At 44.5% G+C, this 17,677-nt stretch overlaps 1 protein-coding gene across 2 annotated transcripts; it reads right to left on the bottom strand.

Annotated features, from left to right (window-relative positions):
* Positions 1 to 1,078: 1,078 nt before the first annotated feature.
* Positions 1,079 to 17,643, bottom strand: pex1 (peroxisomal biogenesis factor 1). Of its 2 annotated transcripts, none has more exons than XM_023974856.2 (24): positions 17,418 to 17,643; positions 17,060 to 17,206; positions 16,870 to 16,953; positions 16,475 to 16,589; positions 15,415 to 16,163; positions 15,126 to 15,245; positions 14,847 to 14,970; positions 13,289 to 13,401; positions 13,099 to 13,184; positions 12,563 to 12,695; positions 12,230 to 12,326; positions 11,969 to 12,139; positions 11,693 to 11,847; positions 8,050 to 8,236; positions 7,586 to 7,752; positions 7,129 to 7,263; positions 6,719 to 6,783; positions 6,480 to 6,622; positions 4,440 to 4,539; positions 3,307 to 3,484; positions 2,549 to 2,809; positions 1,843 to 2,031; positions 1,610 to 1,740; positions 1,079 to 1,394 (listed from the first exon to the last, which is right to left on the bottom strand). In XM_023974856.2, the coding sequence occupies exons 1-24, from the start codon at positions 17,523 to 17,525 to the stop codon at positions 1,310 to 1,312; spliced, it is 3,843 nt and encodes a 1,280-aa protein (XP_023830624.1). In that variant the 5' UTR covers positions 17,526 to 17,643; the 3' UTR covers positions 1,079 to 1,309. The 2 variants fall into 2 exon arrangements, with proteins under 2 accessions (XP_023830624.1, XP_023830626.1); XM_023974858.2 differs by having other exon boundaries at positions 17,060 to 17,156; positions 17,418 to 17,507.
* Between the last annotated feature and the right edge of the window lie 34 nt (positions 17,644 to 17,677).

Below are 17,677 nucleotides of genomic sequence, written 5' to 3'. Positions count from 1 at the left end.
TCTACGGACAATTCCTTCGATCTCATGGCTTGGTTTTTGCTCTGTTAACTGTGGAACCTTATATAGACAGGTGTGTGTGTGCCTTTCCAAATCATGTCCAATCAATTTAATTTACCACAGGTGTACTCCAGTCAAGTTGTAGAAACATCTCAAGGACAATCAATGGAAACAGGATGCACCTGAGCTCAATTTCTAGTCTCATAGCAAAGGGTCTGAATAAGGTATTTAATATTTTTTATTTAATACATTTGCAAAAAAAATCTAAATCTGTTTTCATTGTGTAGATAAGAATTTTAGAATAAGGCTTTAATGTAACAAAATGTGGAAAGAGTCAACTGGTCTGAATACTTTCCAAATGTACTGTATATCCTGCCTGGTTGGTCCTGTCTGGGGGTATCGTCGGACAGGGCCACAGTGTTGCTTTCTCTTTGAGGTTTTAGGCTGGGTTTCTGTATTAGCACTTTGACATCTGCTGATGTAAAAAGGGCTTTATAAATACATTTGATTGATGATCAGGACACGTTAGCACCAGGTATAAATGATGAATGAATGAATATGTATGAACTTTCCAATTTGTAAGTCGCTCTGGATAAGAGCGTCAGCTAAATGACTTAAAATGTAAATGTAAAAATGTAAATGGAGCTATTGTGTAGACCTGACCAATCTTGATCGGATGACGAAAACCACAAAGGTCTAAGCGGATCTAGAGTAGCATCGTTTTCTCCATCTAGTGCAGGGTTCCCCAATAGGCGACCCCCAGGGTCATTTTCATTGGACATGTATAAAGAGTCATATGTGATCATATCCCAATGTAAATCAAGGTTTGAATTTTATTTTTTATTTGTCAAACACTTTATCTGTTTGGGTTTTATTCGGTCTTTTTGTAGTGTACAAATTATAACCATGTCCCAGCTGCTCAAGAAAAAAAAAGTGTCACACGGCTGAACGAAATTGAGGACCCCTGATCTGCTGGTTCCTAGCTGGAAAACCTGTGCCTCTGCATTAGTGATATCACAATTATAAAGTACTGTAGGTGTAACATCGGAAAATAAACATGATAAATGAAATGCAAAAAATATGAAGTAATATCATAATGCTAATTGTTTAATTTGTGATACATTGTACATTTTTACATGTTTTTTTACATGATAATTTAGTTGGAAACATTAATCATCAATATGTCCGTATCATACAATAGTGTACAATCATATTTATATTATGTAGCAGATACATTAAATAAAAATGGCTAAATTACAAAATGACCATTACATTTGCAGGTCAAAATGAACAGATAGACATACACGTGTCATTAAGCGAGCGTTACTCTTTGGCCGGGTTTGAACGTCACTGTGCTCTGAGACTTTTCTTCTCCCGAAGCTCCAAAGGACTCATACCTGATGAGACAGAAAACAACAAGGCTGGAAAGAAGAACGCTTTAGACCAGGGATGGGAAACTTTGATGGGGGTGGGGGCTACAAAAAACAGAACTCATGAGGGGCCGCAGTGGCTGGTGGGTATGCATATATATTTGGTGTTTTGATTTCCTGAGAAATTGATCAAAGTATTGACATTTTAATGGAAAGCAAAGATGTACTGCAGTTCTACTCACAGGTCTGTGTACCTCCTCCAGTCCTGCTTGCTGAGGGAGGCTCTGGTGGCATCCAGGGCTGAGGTGAGGTGGGCCTGACACAGGAGCAGACCTGGCCTGATGGGGCCACCCTGGACCGGGACACTGTCCTCCTGCACAGACAGACAAACACCTCCTACAGTTACTAGTGCTTTGAGAGTAATGTATGAAAGGTGCTTTATAAACAGAGTTACTATTCTAGATAAAGTACTGACAGTAGCTCGTCTGTAGTTGCTCTTGATGTTGCTGATTTCCAGACGGAGGTGGTCTAGCTGCTCATGGCTGAGCTCCTCGTAGCCATCCTGTAGAGAGGACATATAGGCCGGGGGGTGGGAGAAGCCAGGGTCTCTGACCGACGCACCGGTCAGGTCATTAGAGTTGGGCCCCGAGACACCCTGGGAGTTCTAGGGGGACAGACAAACGGAGGGTGAGAACAAAACAGCTTTAGACAGAGCTCTCTACATAAAGGAGTGCATGTCATTTCAAAAGATTAGCTAATGTTGCTAATGACTTGTAGGTCTATAAGGGGTAACACTTTATTTGGATAGTCCTAAGAAGATAGTTATTGAACATCTACAAACCGTCAACAACATTTCAACTAACTATCCAATAACCCTAACCCTTATTGTTAGCAAGCAGTTGCTTAGATAGTCCCATATAGATCTATACTATCCAAAACAAAGTGTTACCCTACACGGTTCTTTCCATATTACATTATTCTCATCCCACTAGGTCCCTTTCCATGACACTATGTGATTGATTGTCCAATCATAATATTGTGTCCCAAATGGCACCCTATTCCCAATATCATGCACTATTTTTGACTAGTACCCTATGGCCCCATAGGACCCTGATTAAATGTACAGTAGTTCACTACATAAGAGAACAAGGTGCTGTTTGGGACGCAGCCCATCATCTCACCAGTCCTGAGGGGGAAGGGTTGCCCAGCTCGGACTCAAAGGAGCTGCCGAAGTACAGCCTCCAGATGTTACCACGGGGGTCCTCAGGGGGGACACCACGGGGGTCCTCAGGGGGGACATCACTGGGGTCCAGCAGCACCATGGAGTGGTCCAGCCCGCACCCTCTCTCCCCTTCCCCAGTCGAGTCATCAGATCCACTGCTGTGGTTCAGAAAGATCATGGAGGACAGGCTTATGTCGCTGTCCGAACCCGAGCCCAGGTCCTAGAGGGATAGAGAGGAGAGGTTTACTGGTCCTGGAGGGAAAGAGGGATAGAGAGGAGAGGTTTACTGGTCCTGGAGGGATAGAGAGGTTTCAAATGAAATGTATAGGAGTACGGGCTCATTGTAATGTCTGGGATGGAATAGATGGAATGGTATCAAACATATGGATACCATGTTTGACTCCATTCAGCCATTACAAGGAGCACGTCCTCCTATAGCTCCTCCCACCAGCCTCCACTGCCAGAAACCTCAAAAGATTATTGGTCCTTCACAGCAGATCTTTCTGTTGGTTACTTTTACAGATCCATTTAACTCTACCATTCATTAAAACTATTACCCTGTTAATGACATAAATCCATGTAGCTCTACTATTAAACCCATAGTCCTCTCTACTGAAGCTAAGGTATTAGAACCAATAGCTGACTGAATATCATACAAAGCTGTAGTGTATCTCTACCATTAGACCCACAGCGCCCCCTGGCGGTAGAATGACTCACATGCAGGCTGGGCCCCAGGCTGCTGTGGATGGCCTCTAGCTGGGCGTTGTACAGCAGGGCCTTCAGGTCAGCGCCAGTGAACGTGTCTGTGGCCCTGGCCATCTGCTCCAGGTCCACATCGTCAGCCAGGGGAACCGAGTGGCTCAGAGCCCTCAGGATCTCTACACGCGCCTCCTGGGGGGAGGGGGGGGGGGCGGACCATCGGTTTATACAACATACAATCACTCAAAAGGTGCGTCCCAAATGACATGCTATTCCAACATTATCATTGGCCCTTTATAGGACTGAGTGTGGTCCAGACCTGGTCAGGAGGGGGACAGTAGAGACTATATAGGACTGAGTGTGGTCCAGACCTGGTCAGCAGGGGGACAGTAGAGACTATATAGGACTGAATGTGGTCCAGACCTGGTCAGCAGGGGGACAGTAGAGACTATATAGGACTGAGTGTGGTCCAGACCTGGTCAGCAGGGGACAGTAGAGACTATAGAGGACTGAATGTGGTCCAGACCTGGTCAGGAGGGGGACAGTAGAGACTATAGAGGACTGAATGTGGTCCAGACCTGGTCAGGGAGGGGACAGTAGAGACTATATAGGACTGAGTGTGGTCCAGACCTGGTCAGCAGGGGGACAGTAGAGACTATAGAGGACTGAGTGTGGTCCAGACCTGGTCAGGAGGGGGACAGTAGAGACTATATAGGACTGAGTGTGGTCCAGCAACCTGGTCAGCAGGGGGACAGTAGAGACTATAGAGGACTGAATGTGGTCCAGACCTGGTCAGGAGGGGGACAGTAGAGACTATAGAGGACTGAATGTGGTCCAGACCTGGTCAGGAAGGGGACAGTAGAGACTATAGAGGACTGAATGTGGTCCAGACCTGGTCAGCAGGGGACAGTAGAGACTATATAGACTGAGTGTGGTCCAGACCTGGTCAGGAGGGGGACAGTAGAGACTATATAGGACTGAAGTGTGGTCCAGACCTGGTCAGCAGGGGGACAGTAGAGACTATAGAGGACTGAGTGTGGTCCAGACCTGTCAGGAGGGGACAGTATAGACTATAGAGGACTGAGTGTGGTCCAGACCTGGTCACAGGGGACAGTAGAGGACTATAGAGGACTGAATGTGGTCCAGACTGGTCAGGAGGGGGACAGTAGAGGGACTTGTCCAGGCGGCCAGGCCTCAGCAGGGCAGGATCTATCAAGTCTGGACGACTAGTGGCAGCCAGGACATACACACCTGGACGCGAGTGTGCACACACACATACACACACACAGACATGCAAACCGCTAAGCAAAAGGAACATTACTCACTAAAATGATAGTGCTGGTAAAATGACTGTACTGTTGTTCATTTGTCTAAATATATAAACAATTAAAGTATATCATAAAACTAAATCAAGCATACTAAGCAAAGCCTAATGAAATGGGCCAAAAGCTAGTAGGATACTAACCCTATGTATAGAGACTGAGATAGATAGGGTGCTAACCCTGGGTGCTGCTGTCCTGTGTAGGGACTGGGATAGATAGGGTACTAACCCTGGGTGCTGCGTGCCCTGTGTAGGGAGTGGGATAGATAGGGGTACAACCCTGGGTGCTGCGTGCCCTGTGTAGAGACTGAGATAGATAAGGGTGCTAACCCTGGGTGCTGCGTGCCCTGTGTAGGGACTGAGATAGATAGGGTACTAACCCTGGGTGCTGCGTGCCCTGTGTAGAGACTGAGATAGATAGGGTGCTAACCCTGGGTGCTGTGTCCTGTGTAGGGACCGGATAGATAGGGTACTAACCCTGGGTGCTGCGTCCTGTGTAGGGACCGGGATAGATAGGGTGCTAACCCTGGGTGCTGTGCCCTGTGTAGGGACCCGGGATAGATAGGTACTAACCCTGGGTGCTGCGTGCCCTGTGTAGGGAGTGGGATACATAGGGTGCTAACTAGAGGTCGACCGACTATGATTTTTCAACGCCGAAGCCGATACCAATTAATCGGCAGATTTGTTTTATTTTTTGTAATAATGACAATTACAACAATACTGAATGAACACTTATTTTAACTTCAATAAAATCAATTTAGCCTCAAATAAATAATGAAACAATAATGAAATTTGGTTTAAATAATGCAAAAACAAAGTGTTAGAGAAGAAAGTAAAAGTGCAATATGTGCCATGTAAGAAAGCTAACGTTTAAGTTCCTTGAAAGCTGGTGGTTCCTTTAACATGAGTCTTCAATATTCCCAAACTGTTGCATATACCCTGACTCTGCGTGCAATGAACGCAAGAGAAGTGTCAAGAGAAGTGACACAATTTCACCTGGTTAATATTGCCTGCTAACCTGGATTTCTTTTAGCTAAATATGCAGGTTTAAAAATATATACTTCTGTGTATTGATTTTAAGAAAGGCATTGATGTTTATGGTTAGGTACACGTTGGAGCAACGACAGTCCTTTTTCGCGAATGCGCAGCACATCGATTATATGCAACGCAGGACACGCTAGATAAACTAGTGATATCATCAACCATGTGTAGTTATAACTAGTGATTTATGTTTGATTGATTGTTTTTATAAGATAAGTTTAATGCTAGCAACTTACCTTGGCTTCTTACTGCATTCGCGTAACAGGCAGGTGGTTAGAGCGTTGGACTAGTTAACCGTAAGGTTGCAAGATTGAATCCCTGAGCTGACAAGGTAAAAATCTGTCGTTCTGCCCTTGAACAAGGCAGTTAACCCACCGTTCCTAGGCCGTCATTGAAAATAAGAATGTGTTCTTAAAAAAATAATAATAATACATTTTAAAAAACGGCTTGTTATGAAAATTTGAAATCGGCCATTACGATTAATCGGTCGACCTCTAGTGCTAACCCTTGGTGCTACGTCCCCTGTGTAGGGATAGATAGGGTGATAACCCTGGGTTCTGCGTCCCCTGTGTAGGGACTGGGATAGATAGGGTGCTGCGTTCCCTGTGTAGGGACTGGGATAGATAGGGTGCTGCGTGCCCTGTGTAGGGAGTGGGATAGATAGGGTACTAAACCTGGGTGCTGCGTGCCCTGTTAATTTGTCTAAATATATAAAAAGTAGAAGTATATCATAAAACTAAATCAAACCGACTAAGCAAAGCCTAATGAAATGTATGTTAAACATATGACAGCAGTGTCTGTTCTAGATGCCGCCCTCCTCTCTCCGTACCCTGTAGTCCCTCCACCCCATCCAGCTGGGTCAGTAGCTGGTTGACCACCCGGTCAGTGACCCCGGTGTTGTCGTGACCCCTCCTGGGTGCCAAGGAGTCAAACTCATCAAAGAACAGGATGCAGGGCTTAGCAGCCTGGGCTCTGCAGGGGAACAGAAACACAGGGAAGTATAGGTTAACACTACACCAGCACAGTTTGTAGCTATGGTTACAGTATTGTGTAGCAAAGTGCACACACCTCTGGAAGACGTCTCTGATAGCCTGCTCACTGGCTCCAATGTACTTGCTGAGGAGTTCGGGACCCTGAAAACAGTTAAAAAAACACACTCATATGCGACTCAATGAGACCATGCAACAATAAGTTCCCAGTGTTAACGCTTACCATGTATTCTTGTATTAGAACGTATTTCAATCAATCAAATGTATTTCTGAAGCCCTTTTTATATCAGCAGATCTCTCAAAGTGCTATACAGAAACCCGGCCTTTAAGCATTCATATATCTAGTCACCGATACTGGGGCTGCGAACACAAATGGCACCCTATTCCCTACATAGTGCACTACTACCCTATGGTCCCTGGTCAAAAGTAGTGCACTATATAAGCAATAGGGTGCGATTTGAGACAGGTCCTGGTACATTTCAAACCCACCTTGATACTGATGAAGTTCATCCCACTCTCCTTGGCCACGGCACCAGCCAGCAGGGTTTTCCCAGTGCCTGGAGCGCCGTACAGCAGAAGTCCTGAGCGCTGACGGATGGGAAGGCTGGAGAAGAGCACCGGATACTGGAACATACAGAGACTGACATGAGTGGGAGATGGGTGACTATCCAATAACACACCAAGTACCTCATATCAAATTCTATAGGCGAACAGCTCCACCAAAACTGAGACAAAGTTCTACAGCAGCACCAATTAATGTATTCATCCAACCTGTTCTGTATACTGTATAACCTGGGTAAGTAATTGAGAAACAATTTTCTGGAACAATAACAACCTGGTCTTCCTGTGAGATTTGTACTGACCTGATCCCAGATCATAGTCACGCTCACTATAGGAGTTAGCAAGACAACATACACAGATCTGGGACCAGGCTAGTGAGATTCACCTTGGCTGGTAGCAGGATGGTGTCCATGAGTAACTGGCGTACTTGATGCAGCCCCCCTACCCTCTCAAGGCCTGCACCACTGGGGCTCTGCAGCTGAGCCCCCCACAGGGTGGGAGGGGTGAAGCCCTTCAGAGCCTGCACAAAATCCCTCCACGACAGACACACTCCTGGAACGAGGAGAAGACACAGACAGAGTATACGACGTTACAATAAAGACAGCATAAGAACTGATTCTCATTTCAATGGACAACCAAGTACAGTACTCTATTACTGTAGTCATTGCATGGACACCAGGGTTAACACCCCTACTCTTACAACAAGTGCCATGGGATCTTTAATGACCTCAGAGTCAGGACACCCGTTTAACGTCCCATCCGAAAGACAGCACCCTACACAGGGCAATGTCCCCAATCACTGCCCTGGGGCATCCCATGTGTAGGGAGTGGGATAGATAGGGTACTAACCCTGGGTGCTGCGTGCCCTGTGTAGGGCGTTGGCATGGATGGCCCTCTCTAGCAGCAAGGCCAGGTCACGGGGCAGGTAGCCCTCTGTTTCCTTGGCAACAATCCCCAGGTCAAGCGTGTGTAGGGTCTCTTTGGATACAGCAGTCTTACTGAGGATCAGACAGCGCAGGATCTCTCCTCTCTGGGCCTGACAGACAACACAGTCACAATACAATTCAAATCTAATCAAATTTTACTTGTCACATTCTTCGTAAACATCAGGTGTAGACTAACAGTGAAATGATTACTTATGGGTCCTTTTCCAGAAAATATCAAAAATGCTACGCTTACATATGGTCCACATTAACTGTTTACAGATGGTCCACATTAACTGTTTACAGATGGTCCACATTAACTGTTTACAGATGGTTTACAGTTGGTCCACATAACTGTCTGGCATAATTATTATCACAAATGTGAAGATGACGCCTTTGTACAAATTACTCGACAGTCACAAAGCGAGACAACACTATGTAATACACATTATTAGAAAAAAGCTACATGTAGTAACAAAGACACTATCATGTCCATGAACGACAAAGACACTATCATGTCCATGAACGACAAGAACACTATCATGTCCATGAACGACAAAGACACTATCATGTCCATGTGCAACAAAGACACTATCATGTCCATGTAGCAACAAAACACTATCATGTCCATGAACGACAAAGACACTATCATGTCCATGAACGAAAGACACTATCATGTCCATGACGACAAAGACACTATCATGTCCATGAACGACAAAGACACTATCATGTCCATGACGACAAAGACACTATCATGTCATGTAGCAACAAAGACACTATCATGTCCATGAACGACAAAGACACTATCATGTCCATGTAGCAACAAAGACACAATCATGTCCATGTAGCAACAAAGACACTAGCATGTCCATGTAGCACAAAGACACTAGCATGTCCATGTAGCAACAAAGACACTAGCATGTCCATGTAGCAACAAAGACACTAGCATGTCCATGAAACAAAGACACTATATGTCCATGAACGAACAAAGACACTATCATGTCCATGAACGACAAAGACACTATCATGTCCATGAACGACAAAGACACTATCATGTCCATGAACGACAAAGACACTATCATGTCCATGAACGCAAAGACACTATCATGTCCATGAACTACAAAGACACTAGCATGTCCTGAACTACAAAGACAGTGCATGTCCATGAACAACAAAGCACATCATGTCCATGTAGCAACAAAAACACTATCATGTCCATGAACGACAAAGACACTATCATGTCCATGAACGACAAAGACACATCATGTCATGAACGACAAAGACACTAGCATGTCCATGAACTACAAAGACAGTAGCATGTCCATGAACAACAAAGACACTAGCATGTCCATGAACGACAAAGACACTATCATGTCCATGAACGACAAAGACACTATCATGTCCATGAACGAAAAGACACTATCATGTCCATGAACGACAAAGACACTATATGTCCATGAACGACAAGACACTATCATGTCCATGAGACAAAAGACACTATCATGTCCATGAACGACAAAGACACTAGCATGTCCATGAACGACAAAGACACTATCATGTCCATGAACAACAAAGACACTATCATGTCCATGTAGCAACAAAGACACTATCATTTCCATGAACGACAAAGACACTATCATGTCCATGAACGACAAAGACACTATCATGTCCATGAACGACAAAGACACTATCATGTCCATGTAGCAACAAAGACACTATCATGTCCATGAACGACAAAGACACTATCATGTCCATGTAGCAACAAGACACAATCATGTCATGAACGACAAAGACACTATCATGTCCATGAACGACAAAGACACTATCATGTCCATGTAGCAACAAAGACACTAGATGCATGTCACATAGATGCCATGTAGCAACAAAGACACTAGCATGTCATGAACAACAAAGACACTATCATGTCCATGAACGACAAAGACATATCATGTCCATGAACGACAAAGACACTATCATGTCCATGAACGACAAAGACACTATCATGTCATGAACGACAAAGACACTATCATGTCCATGAACGACAAAGACACTATCATGTCCATGAACTACAAAGACACTAGCATGTCCATGAACTACAAAGACAGTAGCATGTCCATGACAACAAAGACACTATCATGTCCATGTAGCAACAAAAACACTATCATGTCCATGAACGACAAAGACACTATCATGTCCATGAACGACAAAGACACTATCATGTCATGAACGACAAAGACTAGCATGTCCATGAACTACAAAGACAGTAGCATGTCCATGAACAACAAAGACACTATCATGTCCATGAACGACAAAGACACTATCATGTCCATGAACACAAAGACACTATCATGTCCATGAACGACAAAGACACTATCATGTCCATGACAAGAACACTATCATGTCCATGAACGACAAAGACACTATCATGTCCATGAACGAACAAAGCCACTATCATGTCCATGAACGACAAAGACACTAGCATGTCCATGAACGACAAAAGACACTATCATGTCCATGAACGACAAAAGACACTAGCATGTCCATGAACGACAAAGACACTATCATGTCCATGAACGCAAAGACACTATCATGTCCATGAACAACAAAGACACTATCATTCATGACAACAAAGACACTATCATGTCCATGAACGACAAAGACACTATCATGTCCATGAACGACAAAGACACTATCATGTCATGAACAACAAAGACACTATCATGTCCATGTGCAACAAAGACACTATCATTTCCATGAACGACAAAGACACTATCATGTCCATGTGCAACAAAGACACTATCATGTCCATGAACGACAAAGACACTATCATGTCCATGAACAACAAAGACACTATCATTTCCATGAACGACAAAGACACTATCATGTCCATGAGCAACAAAAGACACTATCATTTCCATGAACGACAAAGACACTATCATGTGCATGTAGCAACAAAGACACTACATGTCCATGAACAACAAAGACACTATCATGTCCATGAACAACAAAGACACTATCATTTCCATGAACGACAAAGACACTATCATGTCCATGTGCAACAAAGACACTATCATTTCCATGAACGACAAAGACACTATCATGTCCATGTAGAACAAGACACTATCATGTCCATGAACAACAAAGACACTATCATGTCCATGAACGAAAAGCACTATCATGTCCATGAACGACAAAGACACTATCATGTCCATGAACAACAAAAGACACTATCATTTCCATGAACGACAAAGACACTATCATGTCCATGTAGCAAAAAGACTATTCATTTCCCATGAACGACAAAGACACTATCATGTCCATGAACAACAAAGACACTATCATGTCCAATAAATATTAATTCAGTTACTTCTTGCTACTTTGCTGGTATGACTAAATAGATATTTCAGAGCATTTGCAACCAGCACAAAGTCAAGCTGGATAAATGGATGTGGTTCCCAGATCTAGGATTAGCTTCTTCTCCCCCGATGCTAACCTGAGCCATTAGAGGTAGAAATGCTAAACTGATCCAAAATCAGCGCAGAGGGGCAACTTGACCCTACCCCAGTTACCTGATCAGGAGGCTGGATGTGTATGAAGCCCTGGAGGAAGTGGGAGCCCTGCACCTCCCTGAGTGACGGGTGGAGGGAATGTTCACTGTGACTGCTGATGACCAGAGACACCAGGCTGGAGCGCACCACCACGTCATGTACCATGTCCCTTAGACCTGGACAACACACACAGGGAGGGGTCACGACACACACACACACAGATATTAGATGTCTATGAACAAGAAACACAGACGCGTATGCGGATATGGACACACACAGAGTTGTGTAGTATCATACTCTGGGCAATGTGCAGCCTTAGCAGAGCCTCTGGTCCGTGTTCATGTTCCGGTGAGGTCGGTGCCCCCGTCACATGATCCAGGTCATCCAGCAGGACCACAGAGGGCTGTCTCCACACCGCCTGTTCAAAAACCTCTTCCAATATCTGCCTCACGGTCTCTGCTCTCTTCCCTGCAGAACATTATACAACAACACTGTATCATCATGGTCAAAAATAAACAAGTCACCACGGACACAATAAGTGAAAGGTCCAACTCTTACCTTTCAGCTTTTTGCAGTCAACCACCTCCACATGAGCATCCAGGTCCTCCATAGTTTTCCTACACAGAGCTCTGGAGAGAGCTGTCTTCCCACTTCCCTGTGAGGGAATACAAAACACCGGACAGTCACCAATGCCTACAGTCCACAATCTGATTGAGTGAGTCACTACAGCTGGCAGTGGTATCCGTTTTAACCTACATATTAGCCCTTAATATCAAGATAAAACAGTTTTAACTCAATGTGATCTGACTCGGACATTCAGATCATGTCAGAATCAGTCCTGCTGATTTCTGGGAAAGATTGACAGGATGACCTGATGAGGTCAGAGGTTACCTTGGCCCCTGTGATGAGCAGGGCTCCGCCCCGGAGGCCCCGGCCGGTGGACACCAGCTCCCAAGAGAGAGGCCGTCCCATCAGGCTGTGGGAGAGGAAGTCAAACCCAGTCCTGCTCAGCTCCTCCACACCACTGGGGACAGCACAAGAGGAGAACACAGGTCACATCATGGCAGAGGCAGGGCAGTGACACACTTTGGCCGCGTTCCAGGCTGACTACGTTGCAGATGCATGCCAAATCGCATAATGCCTGGATAGGGGATTAACATGTCAACTAAGCAAATCATTTGATATGGCAGTCTGTTGCCCGACTGCGCAGTGGATGATGTTGCATTGCATCAACCAATGGTTGTGTGCCACGTCTGCAATGTAGTCGGCCTGGAACTCAACCAATATAAAAACAGCTACCATTAATCAACCAAATACATTAATTCTATACAGTTTGTGAGATGTTTAGTATAAGAATATGCATTTGGTTCACACAGCTATCACTTCAACAGGTTACAGTGTGTTCTGTAAGGAATCTGGTGGTTTACCCAAGACTGCTGAGAGAGGGTAGATCTTGATTAGGTGTCTCACCCATGGCTTTCATTGTAGGCACGGTTACAGGTTCCCTGACAACCTAGACATCATGAGAAGGGGGGTGACTCAATATTAGGAAGGTATTCTTAATGTTTTGTACACTCAGTGTATGAAGTCTGAGTTAGTAAAGCTTGTCACTAGTACCTGTATGTCTGTTTTCTGTATCACACATGGAGCCAACAGAAACAACTGGTCAGGCGCTTTACTCTCCGTCTCAGGTTCTGACTTCAACACAGTCAGAGCAAACTCCACCTTGCCTGAAGTGAGAAGATCAAGATTGTATTACATTTACAATGCACTCCATACACTTTGGGTGAGATTGAAGAACTGACATTTCTTGATTTCTTGTTTTTTATTATTTGTGTATAGTGCCTTCAGACAGTATTCATACCCATTGACTTATTCCACATTGTTGTGTTCCAGCCTGAATTAAAAATGGATATAGATTTGTTTCTCACCCATCTACACAATGACAACGTGAAAACATGTTTTTAGAAATGTTTGCAAATGTATTGATAATGAAATAAAGAAATCTCATATACATAAGTATTCACACCCCGGGGTCAATACTTTATAGAAGGTATTTTCACAGCTATTACAGCTGTGAGTCTTTCTGGGTAAGTCTCTAAGATCTTTGCACATTATTCTTAAAGAAAAATGTAAAGCTCTGTCAAGTTGATTGTTGATCATTTCTAGACAGCCATTTTTAAGTATTGCCATAGATTTTCAAGCTGATTTAAGCAAAAACTGTAACTGGGCCACTCAGGAACATTCAATGTCACCGTGGTAAGCAACTCCAGTGTAGATTTGGCCTTGTGTTTTAGGTTATTGTCTTGCTGAAAGGTGAATTTGCCTCCCAGCGTCTGTTGAAAAGCAGACAACCAGGTTTTCCTCTAGGATTTTGCCTGTGCTTATAACTGTATTCCGTTTCTTTTATCCTAAAAAAAACTCCCTAGTCCTTGCCGATGACAAGCATACCCATAACATGCCACCACCATGTTTGAAAATATGAAGAGTGGTACTCAGTGATGTGTTGGATGTGTTGGATATGCAGCATCTGCTTTTTTTATTTTTACCCATCTACCAAGCGGTGCCCTTCTTTGCGAAGCATTGAAAAACCTCCATGGTCTTTGCGGTTGAATCGGTGCTTGAAATTCACTACTCGATTGATGGACCTTACAGATAATTGTATGTGTGGGGTATAGAGATGAGGCAGTCATTCAAAAATAATGTTAACCACTATTATTGAACACAGAATGAGACCATGCAACTTATTATTTGACTTAAGCTAATTTTTACTGCTTTATTTAGGGTTTCCATAACAAAGGGGTTGAATACTTACTGACAAAATATTTCAGCTTTTCATTTGGAATTAATTTCCAAAAAGTTCTACAAACTAAATTCTACTTTGACATTATGGGGTATTGTGTGAAGGTCAGTGACACATAATCTAAATGAAACCACTTAAATTCAGACTATAACACCACAAAATGTGAAAAAGGTCAAGGGGTGTGAATACTTTCTGAAAGCACTGTATTTGTTTGACATTTTACTGCACGGTTAGAAGCTAGTAACACAAACATTTCACTGCAGCCGCTATAACATCTGCTAAAGTGTGTACATGACCAATAAACTTGGATTTTATTTTTATAGTGCACTATAAAGGGGACAGGGTGGCATTTGTGATGCATCCTATGTGTACCTTCAGTGGCAGGTAGGAGGATGGTGTTGGAGCGGCCGGTCAGACAGGCTAGTGGTTCGTGGCTCTGGGTGTGCAGCCAACCCAGGAAGGCAGTCTGAATCTCCACCTCACTCTCTGTTGCAGGCTAGGAGGACATCAGGGCAGGGGTCAAACAGCAACACGGAAAGTACAAGATTAGGCTGAATAGAACAGTAGAATCCATAGAATTACGTATACCAAATGTACCAATATGTCAAAGCTCTGGAGATATAACACGATGTAAAAATAAATGTTACTCACCAGTGGTTGTAAAGGCTGCAGGTGGATACTGGTGGCTACTTTAGGAGTTGACTTGATTGGCTTGATTCTCACTGATGAGTGTGGGTTGATATGAAGACTAGTTTCCAGGGATTGTGGGATCTGAGAAAAACAACCGTATGAGGCATGGATACATATGAGCCTCAATATGAATACATTAGGGCTGACAAACCTGTAAACCATGGGTAGAACGATTGAGAATGGGTCATTTGATTAGGTCTACATCATGCCTAACTTGAGTTTAGACCATGGCTTAAGTACATGTACTCACCCAAACCCTTCCACTGTGGAGCTCTCCCTCTCTAGATGGTCCCTGCGTCCCTTTCAGCCCCTCTGTAAGGTGACACACCACCTTGACTACAGTGGCATCCTCTTTTTCCTCCCTGTCTCCTGCCCCACCAGCACCACCGGGCTGGGGAGCACCACCAGCACCGCCACTCTTCTTCTTTTCCATGGCCTGCTTAGCCCTCTCTCTCACCTCCTTGGGAGAGAGCACCTTGGACAGTAGGCCGTACGTCACAGCTGGCTGGCCTCCATTGATATTACCTCCCATCTGCTGGCCCCAGGGCAGGATGTGGACAACCCCATGGGTGGCACTCAGAGGGCCAGGAGACACGGGCGGTGCTCTGCACACTCTGAAGACTGAGTCACTGAGGAGGGCAGGGATGGTGGGGATGGGGGGAGTCTCTCTCACAGGGTCAAAGTTCCCTGTTAGCATGTACCTGACCAGGCTCTTTACGTCTGCTATCCCGCCCCACTGCTGGGGGCTCTGGAGGGCAGCAGCGTTAGGACGTTGTTCTACAGGAAGTCCAGTCTCCTGAACGCTGAACTCCTGAGAGGACCTGGAGGAGGGTGAGAGGTCAAAGTTTGGCTGCCTGTGGAGGGGCTGGTTCTGATTGGATAAGGATGATCCAAAAGGAGCGAAGGAGAGGTCCTCACTTCCAGCACGAATTTTAGGAGAGATGTGTAGCTCTGTGAACTGCTCTAATCGACCGTACGGTACAGTTGGGGTGAGTGAAGCTGCAGAAGAAGAGTATGATCGATAGTATGACATCAACTGCAGATGAGGCTGGTGGGAGGAGCTATAGGAGGACGGGCTCATTGTAATGGCTGGAATGGAGTAAATGGAATGGAGTCAAACATGTGGTTTCCATATGTTTGATACCGTTCCAGAAATTACATTCCAGAAATTACAATGAGCTTGTCGTCCTCCTATAGCTCCTCCAACCAGCCTCCTCTGATCAACTGTTTCTTTGGTCATAACATAGGAGCTGGTGAGTTCATAGCTGTTAGATGTTGAGAAAATGTAAAAAGTGAAAATCAGTGCTGACCGATTCTGATGTAGATGACTGTCCTCTGGTCCACCCACACAGGAAACACTGCATCAGGAAACACCACTCTAATCTGATCCAGGAGCTGCTGCTCCAGCGCTGCACTGTGGAGCTCCTGAGGACAAGACATGGTTAAATATTTACCCATCCCAGACTGTACATTTACAAACCATATTGACAGTTGCTCTTCAATGTTGAATTTGCTTTGACAGGAAAGGATCAAAAATAGCCTGGGTAGCTGTCTGTTGCATGACAACGACAAAAGAGTTGAATGAAGAAGAAACCCACAAGCAACACTCCCAGGCTATACTAAAACCATACGGTACTAAATGTTTCTGATGGGTGAGCTTGCCTATTGCACAATACTGTACAAAGACCTCTCTATAGGTTCTCACCAGGATTTCCCAGTCGTCAGAGGAGAGTGGCTCCACAAACACCTGCTGTACAGACAGGACTTGCTGGCACGACCGCAAGAAGCCCTGAAACCATCCAACATGAGTTAGTAATCAGGAAAAGTGGGGTTATCAAGGCATGATGACTTAGGGGAATGAGCAAGAAGAGAATTAGTGAATGGGACATGATTACCTGCTCTCCATCTCTGAGTCCAAGCTTCTCTCCCAGTTGCCTGCTCAGCGCTACTTTATGGTCCTCCTGGTTGGCAGGGCTTCTGCTTCTGGTCCAGCTGAGAAACACACGGGCATCATGACCCCAGGACAGCTCCAGGGCCTGGTTCTTTATAACACAAAAGATAGCTAATTGCATGAAAAAACGTTGGGAAAATATCATACTACAGATCAGCCCAGAAGAAATGGCATGCAATGGTTACAAGTGCAAGTTAGCTACCGGTAGTTTGCTGATAGTTTGGCATAGTTATTATTTGACACAACTAAAAAGACAACACTAACTAGCTGTTAGCTAGCTAGCTAGATAGTTTATAGCTTACGTCATGGAGAGAGAGCTGTTTTAACAAGTTTGAAGGAAGGTGAAGAAAACAGTTTTTCGTGTTGTGGAAAATCAGAGTGACAGGTTGGATGCCATGATTGCCCAACATAACTAAATTTGCCCTTTTCAGAGCATGGAACTATATTGTTAGTAGCTAGCTAGCTAAGCGACGTGAATGTACTCTCGGGGATCGATGCATTCGGTGCTATGTCTGACAGGCAAAAGTAGCTGATCTGCTTTTTTGATTTTCACAGAGACATC

The sequence above is a fragment of the Salvelinus sp. IW2-2015 genome, linkage group LG30, assembly GCF_002910315.2.
Source record: "Salvelinus sp. IW2-2015 linkage group LG30, ASM291031v2, whole genome shotgun sequence".
NCBI lineage: Eukaryota > Metazoa > Chordata > Actinopteri > Salmoniformes > Salmonidae > Salvelinus > Salvelinus sp. IW2-2015.
Note: the sequence above shows the minus strand (reverse complement) of the source record. Positions and strands in the feature narration are given on the sequence as shown.

Excerpts from the sequence above, each read along its gene's own strand:
- pex1 (XM_023974856.2), bottom strand. The coding sequence starts at position 17,525 with ATGTTGGGCAATCATGGCATCCAACCTGTCACTCTGATTTTCCACAAC. Across the intron at positions 16,954-17,059 it reads GACTCAGAGATGGAGAGCAG|GGCTTCTTGCGGTCGTGCCA; the intron begins GTAATCATGTCC and ends GGATGGTTTCAG. Across the intron at positions 12,696-13,098 it reads CCCTCTCTCAGCAGTCTTGG|TGGTGTGGAGGAGCTGAGCA; the intron begins GTAAACCACCAG and ends TGCTGTCCCCAG.